Source organism: Acinonyx jubatus, chromosome D3, assembly GCF_027475565.1.
Source record: "Acinonyx jubatus isolate Ajub_Pintada_27869175 chromosome D3, VMU_Ajub_asm_v1.0, whole genome shotgun sequence".
Taxonomy (NCBI): domain Eukaryota; kingdom Metazoa; phylum Chordata; class Mammalia; order Carnivora; family Felidae; genus Acinonyx; species Acinonyx jubatus.
Window position 1 is genome coordinate 67,854,865 of NC_069392.1, and position 18,424 is coordinate 67,873,288.

Below are 18,424 nucleotides of genomic sequence, written 5' to 3' on the forward strand. Positions count from 1 at the left end.
CTGTCCAAATTGTCCAGGATGATGGTAACTCTACCAGTTACCTGTACCTACTCTCCTCTGTCATCCTCGAAGACCACTGCACACGCCCTTTCCCCAGGCCTGGGTCACAACTGGACCCGCCATTCCTTAGTTTACACTGTACATGCGGATGAGGCAGGGCTGAAGGTGACCCTTACACCAGCCATTTAAAAAGGGATTTGTTTAGTAAACTAACACAATCTGTGGCATAAGAAAAATGCTTACACGCTTAAGAACACATTTCTCAGAGAGTAAGTAAACGGATTTTTCTCATTTTCAATTTCACGTAACTATTATTGAGTACCCACTGCTAAGTGCCGTAGGTAATTCAAAAAAAGGAAACTTTCTTGACAGAGGCTATTAATTGTGTTAAGCAGACAAAATACATCCGATTCAGCACTTTCATGTGTACGGTTTTACATTTGTCTTCAAGTATTCTGTGTTTAGAAACAGCAGGTACAGGGGAGGAGAAGGGTGAGCTGGGCAGGGCTGTTGGAGGTCAGGACAGGAATACAGCGGACCGGACAGTGACAGAACCGGGGGGACAGAGCAGGGAGGTCAGGACTGCAAAGAGAAGACTCACCTAGGTCAACGCATTTGCCAGCATCAAAATCATCTTGTCTTGACAACGGAATCGGACTTGTGTTAGTAAATGCCATAATCCTACGTATTCCCTCACTCAGACTGGCGTGAGTCAACGAACAAAGCGGGAAAACAGTATTATGCATTTCCCGACAAGGGTCTTCTTTCTTGACCACCACCAGCAATGAAAAGGGCCAGCAGGAATTCACAACAATTAATACTAAGAGTGAATGCCCATAGCACTTCCAATCTGTCAGTTTTCTATACATTTTAGAAGCATCAACTCATTTAATCCTCACAAGAATCCTATCAGCTAGGCACGATGTTCATACAATTTTACAGAGGAAGAAACCGAGACAGAAAGGTTAGGGAACTTGCCCAAGTTCACGCAGTTGGGAAACAGCAGGACAGGCTGGCTCCGGAGCACGTCCTCCCTGCTACTGTGCTTTCCTGCCCGACAACAGCTTTAAAGGCAGCCACCAAGACAGGGTTAGGGGGAAGACACTTATCTCCAAAAAAGATTCAAAATGAACATAGGAGAAAGAGAGCAAATCTTGTATTTTGATAAAATCTGGGCTGGGGGATCAGTAGCTCTGAAATATGCTGAATCACATCCTTTACAAGTTCATGCAACTGGCCTTACTCTCTCCTCAAAATAACGTGAAGAGGGCACTGGACCAGGAGCCTGTCATCGATTGATTGTTGCGGGGGTCGTGGCACAAGTCTGAACATACTGCCAACCAGGGAATTGTAGATTTTGAGCAGATAGTGTGGTATGTTAATTACATTCAATAAAGCTGGTAAAAACGCATTAATACTTGATTTTACTGTTATTGAAATTATAAAAGTTTAAAGAAATAGGGAAGAGCGCGAGACCTCGGGCTCCACTGCACCTCTTCCCCAGCAGGCTGGGCTGTAACCCTGGAGCCCAGGAGCTCACTGCACTCTCTCTCAGACTCCTTCCTCCCCTCCTGGCTGCCACCCCCAATGCCCATTCCAGGACTTGACTTTTCCACCTTCATGAGACCTGCCCCCACTGTGTGCTCAGCACAACACCCGTTCCAGACCAAGCCAACTACCCATCGGGTCCTTCCCCCACACCTGGGTGGCTGAGACCACGTCAACTCCTCTTTCCTTAATCAAGTCCTGCTGGTCATTATGCATAATTTAGTATTGATGCCTAAAAAGACACCATCACGTTTCACCGTGAGACCGCACCTCTTCAGATTAGGCCGCTGTGCTCAGATCTATGCGGGGAGTCAGTCTTGATGGCTCCCCTCTCTGGATGGTCTTCGACCTTGGCCAACCAATCAGTGCATTCTGTTACTTCCCTTCCCTGTGGCCAGGAGAGGCTTTCCCCTCTTTCCGTACGCTCCCCCAGCTTCAGAGCCTGCCGCCTGCTGCACAGGCCTCATTTCCTGCCTCACAGGGAAACAGAGGCTGCCAACAAGCAGGAAACCTGCTGCTCCACATGCAGAAACTCACCTGCAGCCACAGCCACGCCGTCCCTCCTCCCCACCCGGGTCCCGTGCACTCAATGCCTGCCTCCTGCACAGCACCCGCTGCCTTTTCTCTCACTCACGCCCTCTCACAGCCAGGCCTGCACACGGGGGCTCAAAACGTGCCACCTCTGCTGCCTCGCCTGGCCTCATCTCACCTCCCGGACGCCCAGACAGCTCCCTGACCAAACTCTGTAACCCACAGGCCGGCCACCAAAGGCGGGACCACTGAGCCCCTCACCGGCACTGAGCTCCTCCCTGACCCCCCTCTGCCTCTCCCCGCAAGCCTTTGTCTTCCCTGCCTGGACCACACGAGGATGCCTCCCTGCTCACCTCGTTCAGTCTCTCTCCAGCTTGGCTTCCACACAGTGGCGGGTGGCATCCCCTGAGAAATTATTCCCATCTGATCACACTTGTCCCTGCCTCACAGCCCTGTGTCCCCAGAGCCTTCAGAGTCCAGTCTCTTCTGGACAGAGCCTCCTGTCCTGATGGTTCTTGCTTTCCAACCTCACCTGTCACGGGGTCTGGAGAAGTCAGACCATTTCAAGTTCTTCTGACGTGACGTTCCCTTTGCCCAGCAGAGCTCCCATCCCCCACAATCCAACTTCTCTGCTTAAACAGTCCTTTGGGGGATGCTTCTTATAACACTTTCTCAGTCACCTCCTCCTCAGTTTTTCCATCTCAGTCACCACAGTGACAACTTGTGGTGCCTGCCTGACCCCTCAGAGATGTGCGAAGGGCAGAGAGTCAGCTGGTTACATAGGGATGTGGGGTTTGTTGGGCAGATGAACGGACAGACACAGGAAGGCCTCCCTTCTCAAGGTTTCAACCTGTTCACAAACATGTTGGACAAGGAGACCTCCAGGGCAACTTAAGCAACTACGAACCTTTGACCCTAATACTAAGTAAGCTCTTGTGAGAGCAGACTGGACCCAGGTGAGGAAGCAGAGACCTTCAGCATGCTTTCCCTCCACTGCCTCAGCAGTGAGTTACTGGAAGGTTCACAGTCCGCCGTCCACCCTCGGGCAGCTCTTCCAAGAGCGGGTCCCTAAAACAAAAGAATCCTACCCACTCAGGGCAGAGCCTGCCTCTTGCCTCAGCATGGCCCTGAGGGTCCCTAACACTGACTGTCCAAACAGAGTATCTGTAGTGTCACTTATAAGAACTGCTTCCAGGGGTTATCATTTCCAGACAGTTCCTACCGATGCCAAGTATCAGTTAGGAGGAAACATGTGCTGACCTCTCCTATCCCCTCAGCCCTAACTAGTTGGTTCCACCAAGAGGGAGGGAACGATGACTGAGGTTCTGCCAAGAGGGAGGGCAGGGAATGCTCAGTCTGAATGTGGCTTATGTTGTGCAGCCCTCAAGCCCCACAGCAGCCTCGGAGAGCACTGGGAATGGCAGGGTTTTGTTAAAAGCAGCCTGGAAATAACCATTTCCCATCAGCAAACACCCCGTGTCCTGACCCCTTGGTTACTGAGGAGCGGCTGTAGTCTGTGGCTTGGTCTGGGGCTGATTATGAATCCACGGCTGCAGGAAGGCTTTTTCCACCTTAAGGAAGCCTGGGTGCTTCACTGTGCTCTCCGTGAGCCCCCTTGTGCAGCCATGGGCACCCCTCACAGGCTCTGGGGAGAGCCCCACCATGTGCTGCTCCTGCAGATCCACGGCTACCCCATCTCCCTATTTCTAATTCAGATCCCAGCTCACTGTCTCTGCCCGATGCAGTGTCTCTTCTCCAGGAAACCTGATTTTCCCAGCGGCTGCTTTTATACCACGAGTCCAATCCTTCATTTGGCTTTGTGTCCTTTCATATGGGGGTCACAGAACCCAATTCCTCATGGTGCAACCTCACTATTCTTTCTCATTCTGTACAGCGTGAGTGACAGCGGAGGGAAGGAGCGTGTCTGGGACAGTCCCGAGGGACGCCAAGTCACCTGGTCTTGGCCAACTCCAAGGGGCCATCCTACCCCGCCCAGGCTCAGAGCCAGCAGCACTTCCGAAAGGTCAGCAGGCCTATTTCGTAAAGGTAGGTTCATTGTGGTAGGATTTCCCTACAGGAAAACATGCCCTTTTTAAGGGTCCGGTTCCAGGAGTTCTGACAAAGGTGACACCTGTTGGTGCAAAAGCTACCTGCTACCAGCAGCTGCATCAGATTGCCCTGGATCACTCTCAACTCCCAGAGCAATTAAATCTGGGAGGAAAAGATTTCCACACTGGGGTTTTTGCATGACTCTTGAATTTGGTGTTCATCTGGCCTGCCTTGCTCCACCCACGCCCTCAGCAGCCAGTGAGGTTCCAAAATGTCCCAAGGGCAGCGTCACCCCCTCAACACCAGCTTGACTGGCTGGAAATCCAGGTTTTCCTCAAACCCACCCCTCCACAAAGCCTCGGCGACAAGGAAGCTAGGAGACCTAAGAGAACGGCATGCTTTCTATGTCAATAACCCCTTCCCTTGATTCTGTTTAGCTATCACTCTGCTGCCCTTGGGTTGTGGTCCAGGCCTCCTCCAGCCTGCTCTGGAACTGCCCTGCCCGCCCCCCACCCCCACACACTCAGGCCCAGCCCCTCAGAACACGAGCCTGTCCCCCTTTTCATCCTTTCTGGCCAGCAGGGAGAACCCTTCCTCCTCTCCCAAGACCTGACATATGGCAGGTGCATAATGCATTCTAGGTGTCTGACAATATAGGGGCAGGAATCAGAGGTGGATGCAATCTTAAACTGAAATCACCTAATTTTATAAATCTGACCTGGAGAGAAGGCTCCACGGAACATTAAGGCAGAGATCATCCACACACAGAGTCAGATTTTCCATTAGCTTCTCAGAAGTCAAACGGATTCCAACACGGATATTCCAAAGTGCAGGGATTTGGGGAGGTTACCTTCCCAATTGTCTAATGTGGTTTGCAGCTCGGGCCCCCTGCGACCACTCTGGTAACCACCTGCTCCCCAGCTCGCACTTCTCCGGCTTCCCCTTACCCCCTGGACAGCAGTCTGAGGTCCCTGCACCTGTGTTCCTGCCACTCTCATCGGACATTCCCAGGACATGTTCCCTTGGGCAGTGTCACCTCTCAGATCCCCAAACCAGAAGCCAAAACAAACCTGCAAGGGGCTCCCATTTTGACTGCTAAAGGTAGGACAAATCACTGAAAATCAGACGCAGCTGCTTGATTCACAGAATCCAACATCCTGAAGCATTAAGCCTTTTTCTGAGGTGTGTGTGTACACAAGGAGGGAGAGACCGTGTGCCGGGGATATACGTTATCGTTAGCATTCCATCACAGAACTAGGTGGAGCCCCTGAAGTAAGCTACCTGCTTCACGTGACTCCTCGGGCCTCGTATGGCCTTACCCTTCAGCACCGGAAAGGGAGTGAAGGGCTGGAGACCTGGAGCCAGGGCCTGGGAAGCTAGACCGGCTGGACAACAAGGACATGGTGTTGCCCGTGGGGTGGGGGTGGGAGGTGGTGGTTACTGATAGGAGCACACAAGGAAGCGGAGGAGGGGAGCACGGTCCCAGTGTGTGTCAAAGGGAGCTGTTGGCCGTGGACACTGAACCCAGAAAGCACACTGGGCTTGGCACTGAGCTTGGAGCCTGCTTAAGATTCTCTCTCTCCCCTGCTTGCGTGCACTCTCTAAAATTAAAAAAAAATAAGAGAATCTTTATAACAAACATAAAGGGCCGCTGGGGTGGCTAAGCTGGTTGGGTATCCAACTTCAGCTCAGGACATGATCTCGCAGTCTGTGAGTTCGAACCCCATGTAGGGTTCTGTGCTGACAGCTCAGAGCCTGGAGCCTGCTTTGGACTCTGTCTCCCTCTCTCTCTGCTCCTCCCCTTCTCACTCTCTCTCTCAAAATAAGAAAACATTAAAAAATTAAAAAGTAAAAATTAATAAAGATGCACAAACTGGATTTCAGCATATTTCACTCTGTCTTCTACTTTTCTGTTAACCATTCCTTTTCATCATCAAAGGCAATGAAACTGCAGGAGCACTTTTCTGGAAGGGAAACACCTCATCCTCCAAACCATCAAACTGCACCCAATCCTTCATGGGTAAGACACGCGAGACCAGAAAGTAAAATCAACTGGGTTTTTCCCTTGCAATACCAAGCGTCCTATGGTTTCCACCCCTTTTTGGTTAGTTTCCACTGTGGGAGGAATGGGGATACATTTACCCTCTTGTCAGCAAACTTCAAACCAGGCAAAGTTCTGAAGATCATCAGATCCAAACCTACTAAACTCACAGAGCAGGAAAACAAAGGCCAAAGAAGTTAGGTGACTAAGAAAAGTCAGATACCCCTGGCTCCACATTTCCGAGGTTGCTTGGTTCTCCCCATGCTAGCAACTCAGAACACTCCTGTCCTACGAAGTAGAATCCACAAAAAGCTAGATCAGGAGGAATCTATGGTCCTCATCTGCCACCAAGCATCAGGTGGTGGGCGGGCTCTTGACCCTCACTGTCCCTTCTCTGGGGATGCCTGTCTAGAGGTTGGGGTTTTCTCTCCACACCTAGGCTATCTGCAGCACCAAATCTAGACCACGATTATATCGTGCCAGTCCATACCATCCAGTCTCTGCCAAAAGAGGTACATACTCACCAACACAGTTACCTTCTAGCATGTAGAACGGACGCCAAGGTTTCTCTCAGCACACTAAAGGTGGGCTAATGGCAAAAAGAATTCCACTTTGAGGCCTCACATGCTCCCTTGTACCACACAGCTGTCCCCTGCATCTCCTCCAAGCCTGGAACTGAATACAATGAGTGCATCATCAGTTGTACCTTACACTCTTCATCCAACAGGTCCAAGATGCCCAGTTTAGCTTCTATGAGGTCAATACAAGGTTGGTTATCGTAAAAATCAATCAAGGTCCAAGGTATCTGCTCCTTCATATATTCTTCTTGCTCTAGTTTGAACACGTGCTAGGATAAGAAGTGAAAAGGTCAAAGTTAGTGAACTACAGGCACGTCCTGATGTCCATCTCCCCTCAAGTTCAACCACGTGAGTTTAGAGTCCCAGACATGGCTACAGAAAAGGAAAGCTCAGTTAGGTGATCCCCATTCCCCTGGGAACCCTTCTCTAGAATATTCTAGCAATCAACTGGCTTGCAATTCAGCAACTACCCTAGAAGCCCAGGGTCGGGGGTGTAGGCGGCAAAACCAAGGGAAGGATCATTTACCCTCTCAACCCCACTGCCCCATTCAGACCTCCTCCCAAGCGACATGGAGCGCCTTCGCAAAGTTGGGGCAGCATCAAGAAACCAAAAGAAGGTTGGGGCAGAGCTAGAGCCGGTTGACCCCAGGCGGAGGAGAAGTGCCCCAGGCCATTGCTCCCAGGGAGAGAGGTGTCCCCACCTCGACACCCTGGGTCAGGAGCTGAGCCTACCGAGTTGAACTGCTGCTGTAGCTTCTCATTCGCATAGTTGATACAGAACTGCTCAAAGCTGTTCACCTCAAATGTCTCAAACCTGCAGAATGAAGACAGAGGAGAATGGAGAGACATTCCTCTTACAGAAGCAATCACTAGGACTTCCAACAAGGCCGCCCTCATCTCTTCTGTCCCGCCGATCCAGTCCCACCCTTAACTCCAGCACAGAAGTCCCTTGAGCCTGGGAGGGGGCACTCCACCCAAAGGGTTGCTTTGTTCCAAAACACACAAAGGCCCCTCATAGGCTGGCAGTGTTCCCCTCACCCCACACAAGTCAATCACGATTTAAACGAATCCCCTATTACAGGACATTTTGCCTCTTCTTCCAACTTTTAGCTGCTATCAATGCTGTGACAAATATCGTATATACATCTTTGAATTCATGATTCTTTTGGTAGGATGACATCATCCTAGACGAATCACCATGTCAGAATATGGTTTCTTAAAAGGTAGAAGAAAATTGACTTCCAGAAAGCTGGAACCAATTTTTGTTATCCCCCCACATCCACCCCAGCCTCCCAATGGGTGAAAGCATCTTCTTGTCCTAATACTGGTTAAGGATGTTTTGTTTCTCTGATTCATTTTCATGGAGTTTTGAGTTTACAAACAACTGAGAAATGACAGTCAGATGTGCATCTCATTGAACCTGCAGGAGGGCGGAGAAAAACTGATCTGGGGGAAGTAAGCTGGTGGTGACCAAGTAATGAAAAGGATCAAAAGACACTATGGGAGGTGAACACGAGGGGGCCACAAGTGACCAATGGGGCATGCAGCCGAGATTCACCTGCACAGCTGAACGGATGCAGTAAAGCTCACCAAGTCGGATGGGGCGAGCAAGATCAGCACCTTTAGCTGCAAACGAGCAGGGCCGTCATGCCCACTGGGCAAGGTCACTGGGCCGAGGCAGTGGAGAAGCAGAAATGTAGGCGGAAGAGGGGCCTTTTTTCATTCACACCACTGGCTGAATGAGCACCTACTGAGCACTTGGCCCCAACAGCTTCATAAGTTCTCATTCACTCAGAACCCGCAACTACCAAGAGCTAGGGTTTATTACTCCAAGTAATACAAGCTGGAGAGATTAAATAATGTGCTTCAAGTCAGGGTCAGTATGTGTAAGAGCCAGTATTTGAACCCAGGGAGTGAGGTCTGAGGCCACATTCTTAGAGAAAAGTTTCATTAAGAAAGAGAGAGGGGCGCCTGTGTGGCTCAGGTAATGATCTTGCAGTTCATAGTGAGTTTGAGTGCTGCATTGGGCTCACTGCTGTCAGCGTGGAGCCACGGCTTTGAATCCTGTCCCCTCCACCCCCCCCCCCCCCGCCCCCGACCCTCCCCCTGCTCACACTCTCAAAAAACCAAATACTTAAAAAAAACACACAAACCAACCAAACAAAAAAAGGAGATCAGGGAAGGGCAGTGGACTTGGGAATATCAATAAGGGACCCTGGGTGGGAGAGGGCACAGGCTTCAGCCTCCCCCATAACCTTAAATCTGTACTCCCTCATTCTTCAGTATGGACAACTTTCTTGATCTTAAATAAAATTATGGCAGTCCTCTCAAATAGACTGTACTCCCTAATGACAACTCCCAAATAGAAATTTGGGGGGAGTGGGGGAGAATCCCAAGCAGGCTCTGTGCTGTCAGCGCAAAGCTGGACATGGGGCTCGAACTGATGAACTGTGAGATCATGAACTGAGCTGAAATCAAGAGTCAGACACTCAACCCACTCAGCCACCAAGGCACCCCAAAAAGTCATTTTGAGATCAAAGGAATCAACTGTTTGGAGACAACCACATTAAAAAGCAGCCCTTGGTCATGCCCACATAGGAAAAATAATTGTAAGCTAATAAAACAAGATCAAAGATGCTGAGTCCAGGCAGGAGCTGCACTCCAGGCCTTGGGGGAGGGGGGGGCACTGAGTCTGCCAGTTGTCATGCTGCATTAGGGCCCTCTCGGTCCACATGATCCTATAAATGGAGTTCTGTCATTTAGAACCTCATTCTCTGCTCCCCCCCAAACCCAAGACAGGTTGCTGACACTGGCAAACCCCCCAAGTAAACTTAATAAAACCTAGGACGATAAAAAAAAAAAAAAAAAAAAGCCACCCTAGCAAATGGCCAGATAATAGCAATTGGGTGTACTTGGAGGGCTTGTACTGAGCCCCACAGATAAAGGATTTCAATATGTCCCACTTGACATTTTTTAAAGGTTTATGTTGGTAGCGCTCCACTAAGAATATTCTCATTAATTTAAGATGGCTTAAAATTTGCTCCTAATTTCCCTATTTTAAGATGTTATCTAGTAACAATTCCTCTGCCATCTAGTGTAATTACTGTAATGCCTGCTGAAGGGCCAGAGATGAATGAGGGGTGTACGTAGCTTGGAAAATGTTTAAGATAACTGACCTCAGAAAGCCACAGTCAGGGAGATAGGGCAGCTTCTTTGCAATAGAATTATCTCAGTAGTAATTCTTCCCATCAACAGAGATGATTTTTTAAAATAAACACAATGGATCAATTTATAGCTCACAATATTAAACTGTCACAAAGAAATTTATATACTAGAGTGAGCTGGATTTCTCCCGTAAAATCAATGTTGAGAACACTTAGACTAGAATCCTTGGGTGGGAGGAAGGTCAAAACACAGACAACGACTTGATGCAGAGATCCAAGATCTGTATTCATGGTGGTACAACCGTTGCCCCCTCCTTCACTTTCCTATCCCCAAAGCGTAGACGAGGATAGAACTTCCTTCTCCCTCTGCTCCAAGTTCAGGGTGTGGGAAGGGTCACAAATGTCTCTCAAAAGAAGGTAGTGTCTGTCTGAAAGTGAAACTGCAATAAAAAGAAGTCAACCAGTCCCTCTGAGTTAATTATCAACCTCCACAAACCTCTCACTGCAGGGCAGAGGCAACGTATAACTTCGAAGACTAGGAAATAGTTATTCCCCTGGAGAATGTTTCAAAGGAACTAAATTCCTTACCTCAGTCTCCTCTCTTCTACCAAGACCACACTCTACCCTTCTAGCGAAGGCTGAATGACAAGATAGGAGTTATATGTTGGATATGGAGGGGGGCTTCCAAGGAATGATTATTAAAAGCGAGACAAGTCCCGTCAAGGTCTCTTTCCCTCCTGAAGCCCATGAAACCTCCCAAAGGCACCCCGGGGTCTGTTAGCGAGGCCAGCCCTTCTCATCTCTTAACTAAAGAATCTTGGGAGGCTGGCTGCACCTGCGAATGGCAGGACTTGAACTCTGCCCATGTGCTTTGCTGTGACTAGATGCCCCCATGCAGAACTTGACCTTCAGGGAGAGCACAGTCCTAGTCACTGTTCACATCCCGAGGCCAAGAACAGTTACTCTTCTGAAGGACCTACGTCTTTAGTTTGCATTGTGCTCCAATTCCCTGCCTCCTCTCTGTGCCAGGAACCGTGGTGTGGGACCAAACAATTCCCACCAGATGGAAATCCTCTCCCAGGCCATCAGTCAACTGTCTCCAGAACTGTACGGGCTGCAAGCAGGAGCAAGCCTTGGTTCCTACCCAAAAGAGCTATCAGGAAGACCACAGGAACCCAGTGTATGAAGCCTCCCAAGGAACAGAGATTTCATGTGCCATAGGACTTTAATGGAGGGTGAGGTCACAGAGATGATGGCATGGACAGAGAGAACGGTCACTTTATCTGAGCCCCAAGAGTATGTATAGGTGTCTGGCTCCAGGCGAACCCCCAAGAGCTAGGTCAGAGAAATTCTGCAAGATTGAGATTGACTTTAGTGCGATCTGAGTTATAAGGCTCTCCTGGGAGACTCAGAGATTCCAGCGCAAACCCAATGGCTTCAGGGGTCTGCTAGACCTGGGAGTACTGTTCACCCTGAAAAGGACATGGCCAGTGGTCTTCTGGGCTGCCCAAGTCTGGTCCACTGTTCACAGGCTGAAAGGAAAATGCCCCTGACTTTCCCTCCTCCATTCTCTGTGAAACCTTTTCATACGGGTCAGAGAAGAGCTGGGTAGTCTTCACTGAATAACTAAATTGAGATTATAAAAATTAAGTCTATTTTGAAGAGACCAAGGAAACAAAATTCCCATTAAAATGAAGGCAAACAGTGGACAGAAGAAATTTCCTTACAATAGATCATTAAAGGCAACCTACTGATAGGAAATATTTGCAAATCAAATTTCTGATAAGAGGTGAATATGCAGACTATACCAAGACTCTTCTTACAGTTCACCAAGCAGCAAGTAACTCAAAAAACACGCAAAGGACTTGAACATTTTCCCAAAGATACATGAACGGCCAAGAAGCCTATGAAAAATGATCAACATCACTAATAACTACAGGAATGCAAATCAAAACCACAGTGAGAGATTACCTCATACCTATTAGGATAGTTCTGAGCAAAAACACAATAACACGTATTGTCAAGGATGCAGAGAAACTGGAACCCATGTGCTCTACTGATAGAGATGCAAACTGCTGTGGCCACTATGGAAAACAATCTGGAGGTTCCTCAAAAAATTAAAAGAATTATCATGTGATCCAGCAATCCGACTTCTGGCTATATGTCCAAAAGAATTAAAAGAAGAGCTATTTGCACACCCCTGTTTGCTGCAGCATTGTTCATAATAGCCCAGAGGTCAAAGAAACCCAAAGATCCATCAGCAGAAGAATGGGTAAGTAAAATGTGGTCTGTACACACAATGGAGCATTATTCAGCTTCCAAAAAGGAAATTCTGTCACAGCCTGCAGCATGGATGAGCCTTGAGGACATTACACTAAGTAATTTAAGCCGGTCACAAAAAGACAAATGTTATAGGGTTCCACTTACATAGGTATCTAAAGTAGTCACATTCACAGAAACAAAGAGGGGTGGTGGTTGCCAGGGGCTGCCAGGAGAGAAAGGGAGTTGTTCAGTGGGTGTGGAGTTTGTTTTCCAACGGGAAAGAGCTCCGAGTTCTGTTGCGCAACAACATGAATATACTTAATTGACAGCGCTGAACCATATACTTAAAAATGGTTACAAATGTAAGTTTTATGTTAGGTACTTTTCCAGCTGTAATTTAAAAAAATTATTTTTAAAAACGTATCATTAAAAAGGACTAACTAGACCTGAGTGCTAACTTAAAGTTAGGAAACACGGCAACAAACACAGGAAGTAATGTGAGGACTTTGAGAAGGATAGAAAATCCCCGCAAACCTCATTTCCTGCTTCCTGGGGCCTACCCACTCCCATCTCCTCTGCTCCTCAGCATTAAGCATTCATCTATACACTCTGCCTTGCTCCCCAAGTCTCCTAGGCCAACTGTCCTCTCATCAAGAAGGAGCCGGCTGCAGCCAAAGCCCCTGCCACCTTGGCATTTGGAAGGCTCAAGTCCAAGACGAATAAATGCATTTTCCCCAAATTGAAGCCATCTATTTCTTTTTGCTTCAGAGGAGAGGAATGAAGGATTACAATTACAATTATTCAAACCTGTAGAGGCAAACGCTGGTTAATGTAACATGAAAAGGAAACCTCTGGCCTGGGAAGAAAAGCCTGCAGGCAGCTTCACAGATCCTCAGTTAAAGGAAAGAGCTGGTCTCAGGGTGGCTAAATTGCCTGCTCTGCGCTTTTTGGAGCTGAGGTGGGGGAAGCCATCGCTCTGCCAGGGCACTGCTTGTCCCGTCGGGAAACGTTCAGGAGAGTCTGAGAGACTCACCTCTGACTGGGGGCTCACAGTAACTGTGGTGGAAGCAGCTGAGGCCCATGCCATTTATTTCGGGGTTCACAGCCTTTTCTACAGTCCGAACTACCAGTTGGAACACCACGATGAGGGGAGATGCCCCTGTGTGACGCTAAGTCCACTGTTTCCTTATACACAAAGGAGTGTCCGCTCTGGCTGCTGATTCTATAGTAACACTTTAAACATTTACAGAAATTTCTGGAGTGGCTCACCCACACCACAGAACTCTTTCCAGGTGTTCTTACAATGAGCTTGACTGGACAGTTATCCCACTAATTACAAATTAGTGTCTACTAGCTGGGGAGGCAAAGGCAATTCCGCTCTCATTTGCTAGCTGTGGCGCATTTGTAACCTGATTTAGGAGGAGCTAATTCCCGGGTTGCTTGGGTGGCTCAGTTAAGTGTCCCACTTCAGCTCAGGTCATGATCTCAGTTCGTGAGTTCCAGCCCTGTGTGGGGCTGTGTGCTGACAGCTAGGAGCCTGGAGCCTGCTTTGGATTCTGTGTCTCCCTCTCTCTCTGCCCCTCCCCCCACTCACTGTGCCTCTCATGCTCTCACTCTCTTAAAAATAAGCATGAAAAATAAAGGAGATAATTCCTTATTCCTTTCTTCTTATCGAAGGGGGTTTAATCCTTCCCATTCTTTCTAGCTTCCACCTGCCACCCTGCTGGCCCACAGATGACAAGTAATACAACAATCCAAGACTTGAGGTCATCCCAAGGGCATCTTCTATGTGCACCAAGTCTCCTCATCCTAGGGCTGAGAAACAATGAGACCATGGTTTCAGAGATGGTCCCTCTCTTCAGTGTTTGGTAGTTAGGGATTTGGGTAGACAACTCAGTGTTGGCGTTTTCTGAAGCCATGGAGGATGAAAAGCTCCTTAGAATCACTTCCCATAGTTACGTTGTAAATAAACCCTCAGGACTGGAATAGGTTTGGAATGGGGGGGGTGGTTGGAGGAGATAACAAGCAGTGGGATGTCCAGCGTGACACCTACTTTCCGAAGACAGAAAAATGGCCACGTCGGAAAAAAAAGATCCAGTGCCTTTCTGGAAGGTGTCTGAAGTTCCAAAGGAAAGGAGACAGACACCAGGATGCAAAAGGGAGAAGACAGTCAACAGCTCAATGCAAGGTCAGCCCAGACTTAAACCAAACGTCGTCATTTTGTTTCCCGGATGAAGAAATGATGTCACTGACCTAGTACCTCCAAGGTCCAAGTGACCTGCTTTCCTGTGGTGGTTTTTGGTTTTGACCTCCTAAGAGTTCATTAAGATACCCATTGGCCAGAAAAGAGCCTCGGCCGGTGTAAATTTCTACAGTAATTTCTCGACAGACTACAACTGCTGAGGTGCATGCTTATTTACATTCGGGGAATGTCTCTAAGTGCTTTCTTGGCAACAAATGGCCCAGATAGATATAGCCAGGCTGTTAAGTCTGAACCTACCCCATATCTCACTTGCCATCTTGAACTCTACCTATATAGGACATGAATGCGGTACTACGTTGAGCATATGGAGGAATATGGCATTCTGTCTCTGCAAGAGGAGAGTGAATGGCTTTGCAAATAGGACCACTTTGTGGCAGAGTCTGCAAAAGGAAATTAGCTCCTGAGAAAGAACAAGGATTTAAAAAAGAAAAGAGGGGCACCTGGGTGGCTTAGTCAGTTAAGCGTCCGATTTCAGCTCAGGATGAGTTTGAGCCCCACGTCAGGCTCTGTGCTGACAGCTCAGAGCCTGGAGCCTGATTCAGATTCTGTGTCTCCCTCTTTCTCTGCCCCTCCCCTGCTCATACTCTATCTCTGCCTCAAAAATAAATTTAAAAATTTTAAAAATATAATAAAAAAAAGAAAAGAAAACAGATTAGCATATCTGAAGGAAGCACAAAGGGTAGGAAACTTTCCCTACTGGGAACTTACTCTCACTGGAAAGCTGTCAGATGTTTCCAGAGGAACCCACGGTCACTCCAAGAGGGGGATGGCATTCCCAGGATTCTCACCCCACCACGGTCAAATCTATCTCTCCAACCACAAGCAAGCCTTCCCTGAAATCTATTTCTTCCCTCAGGGCAGTGACAGGACCTTAGAGGACACCCCACCAATGAGCAAAGCCTTTCACTGTCACCGTGAATCCCAGGGAAGGGATGACCATCTATGTAAAAGCCACACACCGCTAAGATAGTAACCAAAACAGAGCTGAGTGCCAGTAGCACCGAAGTCACGATACTAAAACAAAAAAAGAAAGTTTTCTTTAGTTTTGAGAGGGGGTGACAGGCAGAGAGAGAGGGAGGCAGAGAATTCCAAGCAGGTTCCACGCTGTCAGTGTGGAGCCCGACATGGGCCTTGAACTCATGAACTGTGAGACGGTGATCTGAGCTGAAACCAAGAGTGGAACACTTAACCAACTGAGCCACCCAGGCACCCCCCTCAAGACACAGTATTACGTGCTATTCACAACATTGAGTCTACATGTTAGTCTTCTCAGATCAAAAACTCAGTAAAATTAGATTCTTGCCCAGGTTTAAGGGAATCAGGTCAAATGCTGCAGCCTGAGTTTCTCTGGGTCTTACCTTAAAAGGGAACACTAAAGGTCAGTTTTTCTGGGGGAAACCCAATTACCTGAAATACTCACGACGGAGAGAGGAACAGAATTACTGACAGCCAAGAGGTATGCTCCCAGGATACAGAGACTGTCCTGTGCTCTCCACAGAGCAACTCGAGCAGCTGGAGCACAAAACAGGCACTCAGCTGGCCAGGAGAAGGGGTGGCCTGCACAGGGGTGTTCGGCTAAAACCCTCAAGTGCCCTGGAGCAGACACATCCTCCTTCCGACTCTTGGGTGAAGTTCCACTGTTTGCTCATTCTTTGAGTGAGCTTTTTTCACACTTTGCTTTTTCCTACTGCTAGTGCTCATGTTCCCAAAGGTGCCTCCCTACCTCCCATATTTTACTCCCTCCCTTTAAAAGACCCAGTTCAGGGGTGCCTGGGTGGCTCAGTCGGTTAGGCATCTGTCTTCAGCTCAGGTCATGATCTCTCCATGAGTTCGAGCCTCATGTCGGGGGCTCTGTGCTGACAGCTCAGAGCCTGAAGCCTGCCTCGGATTCTGTGTCTCCCCTCTCTCTGCCCCTCCCCTGCTCATGCTCTCTCTGTCTCAAAATAAAAACGTTAAAAAAAATTTTTAAAAGACCAGTTCAGACCTCACCTTTCACATTAAGCTTTCCCTGATGGTACCAATAAGTGTGCCTACTCCTGCCTTGAAACTCACCCAACACCAAGTGTCCAAACCCCCCAACGGACTCTGCTACAATTTCTTCTGTTGCCTCTTGTATTACATAACTCAGGCATGTGACTTAACTCTTCAGCAGGAGGCCTTTGTGATGCTAAAAAAATCAGGTTTCCTTCTTCCATTTCCTCTACACTATGCAACATGGTTTGATTTGAAAGCCAACAATGAACAAGGGCGACAGAGATGTAAGTAGGACAGCCTGTCCTCACAGGGGCAAGTGGCCACTTCTAGGAGATTCTTCCTTTACTACAGCCTCAACATAAGGCAAATCCCAGCTCATCAGCCGACTAAGCAGTTGCTTCTACCACAGCATTCCTGTTCTTACAACTCTGCACTTCCGTGTGTCTCAATTTCTATTTTAAGATAGAAGTCATGACTTCTAGGATATAAAGATCCAGGAGGATTCAACCTATTATTAGCTTAAAGAGGGCAAGGCATTGATCATAAAAGATGTTCAAGGGAGGTTGCAAACCAGTACATATAATTTCAAACACCTCTAGAAGGATCTGGAAGGAACCTCAAAGAGACTATGGCTCAACTCTTCATTTTAAGCTATGGAAATAAAAGACCAGAAAGGGGCTGTGATCTGTAGAGAACCATCCAGTGAACTGGTGACAGCTGTGAGTTACAATACTCATCTCCTGAGGCCTAGTCAAGTAGACTTTCCACTGTGCCATGCTGCCTTTCCCTGCAAAACACACAGTTATAAACAACAGTTTTTGCCATTAGGCTCGAAGTCTGAAAGGAAGAGAAATCTCAAGAATGACCACACGTGAGTCTTACAGTGCTGGACAAAATCGTGGTGGTACAATAACCATCTAGACAGGTCACATAGGGAATGAGCTCAGCTTAAGTTCGTAGTAGCTTCCAGTCCAATGTTGGGTGAGATACTTCCCTCTCTAGGCCTGTTTCTCAGTTGTGAAGAAAGGCGACTACATGGTTTCTCAATGGGAAAGCTACTGGGGTTTTGACAGGGTCTGTTCTTCCTTAAAACCATCCCTCCGTATTGCAGGACACCTAGCAGCCCTGACCTGAGGCCACTAGGTGCCAGTAGAGACCCCAGTCACTGTGACAACCAAAAAAAATGCTTTCCTACATTTCACCCTCTCCCGGGTTGAGAATCCCAGGGGCTTGGGGAGCACGACAAGGCCCCCTGCCAACTCTGAAAGGCTGGCAGGAAGACACTAACAACGATCAGGTAGAGTGTAGGAGGATGTGTGCAGGCCTACCCATAGATGTCCAGGACGCCAATGAAGGAGTGTTGCTTGAGAGGCGTGTGCAGGGCCTTGTTGATGTGCTCCACAATCCAGCCGAACAGCTGGGCATAGATGTGCTTGGCTAGGGCGTTGCGGGCATTGACCACCTGCTGCAGGGACATAGTCTTGACGTAGGTCTCTGAGGTGGTGACCAGCTTTCGATGGCATAGCCAGTGCTCCATCTGACTGTGCTCCACCCCTAGCAGTCGGCAGAAGCTGTTCAAGTGTTCATCCTGAGGCTGGAAGAGACACAGGAGATGGTTTCAGGAGGGGAATGGAGAGCAAACCCGCCACCACGCCCTCTCCCCTAGGACAGAATGAGCCCGCCCAGCACGGTGGGACCATGTTTCTTCCAGCCACAGCACCGGCAGACTCACACGCTCTCATATGGATGAGCGGAGGGACAAGCGGAGCCCAGAAAATGTTGCTCAAACTCATTATTACACCAAATTATCAGGGCTGTAAAAAAACAAAAGCTTTCTCAACTTTTCCTATGCCCTCCCCTCCATGGCCAGCCAGCTGCCTAGTGACAGGCAGGAGAGAATCTGGGAGCAAAGGGAGCAGAATGAGAATTGATAATTTAGGGACGGATAATCCAGTAAGGAGCCAGAAGGCAGCAGTAACTGTACAAAGAAGTGCACACAGAATCACAGTGAACG

The 18,424-nt window shown here is 48.4% G+C and overlaps 1 protein-coding gene across 1 annotated transcript in view; it reads right to left on the reverse strand.

The window, feature by feature from the left end:
* MYO5B (myosin VB) overlaps positions 1 to 18,424 on the reverse strand; it is a 230,963-nt gene that overhangs the window by 104,900 nt on the left and 107,639 nt on the right. The window contains exons 10-12 of the mRNA XM_053205589.1: positions 17,739 to 18,004; positions 7,480 to 7,561; positions 6,876 to 7,016 (exon numbers count right to left, since the gene is read on the reverse strand). Coding sequence (XP_053061564.1) covers positions 6,876 to 7,016; positions 7,480 to 7,561; positions 17,739 to 18,004 — 489 coding nt within the window. The remainder of the gene's footprint in view (positions 1 to 6,875; positions 7,017 to 7,479; positions 7,562 to 17,738; positions 18,005 to 18,424) is intronic.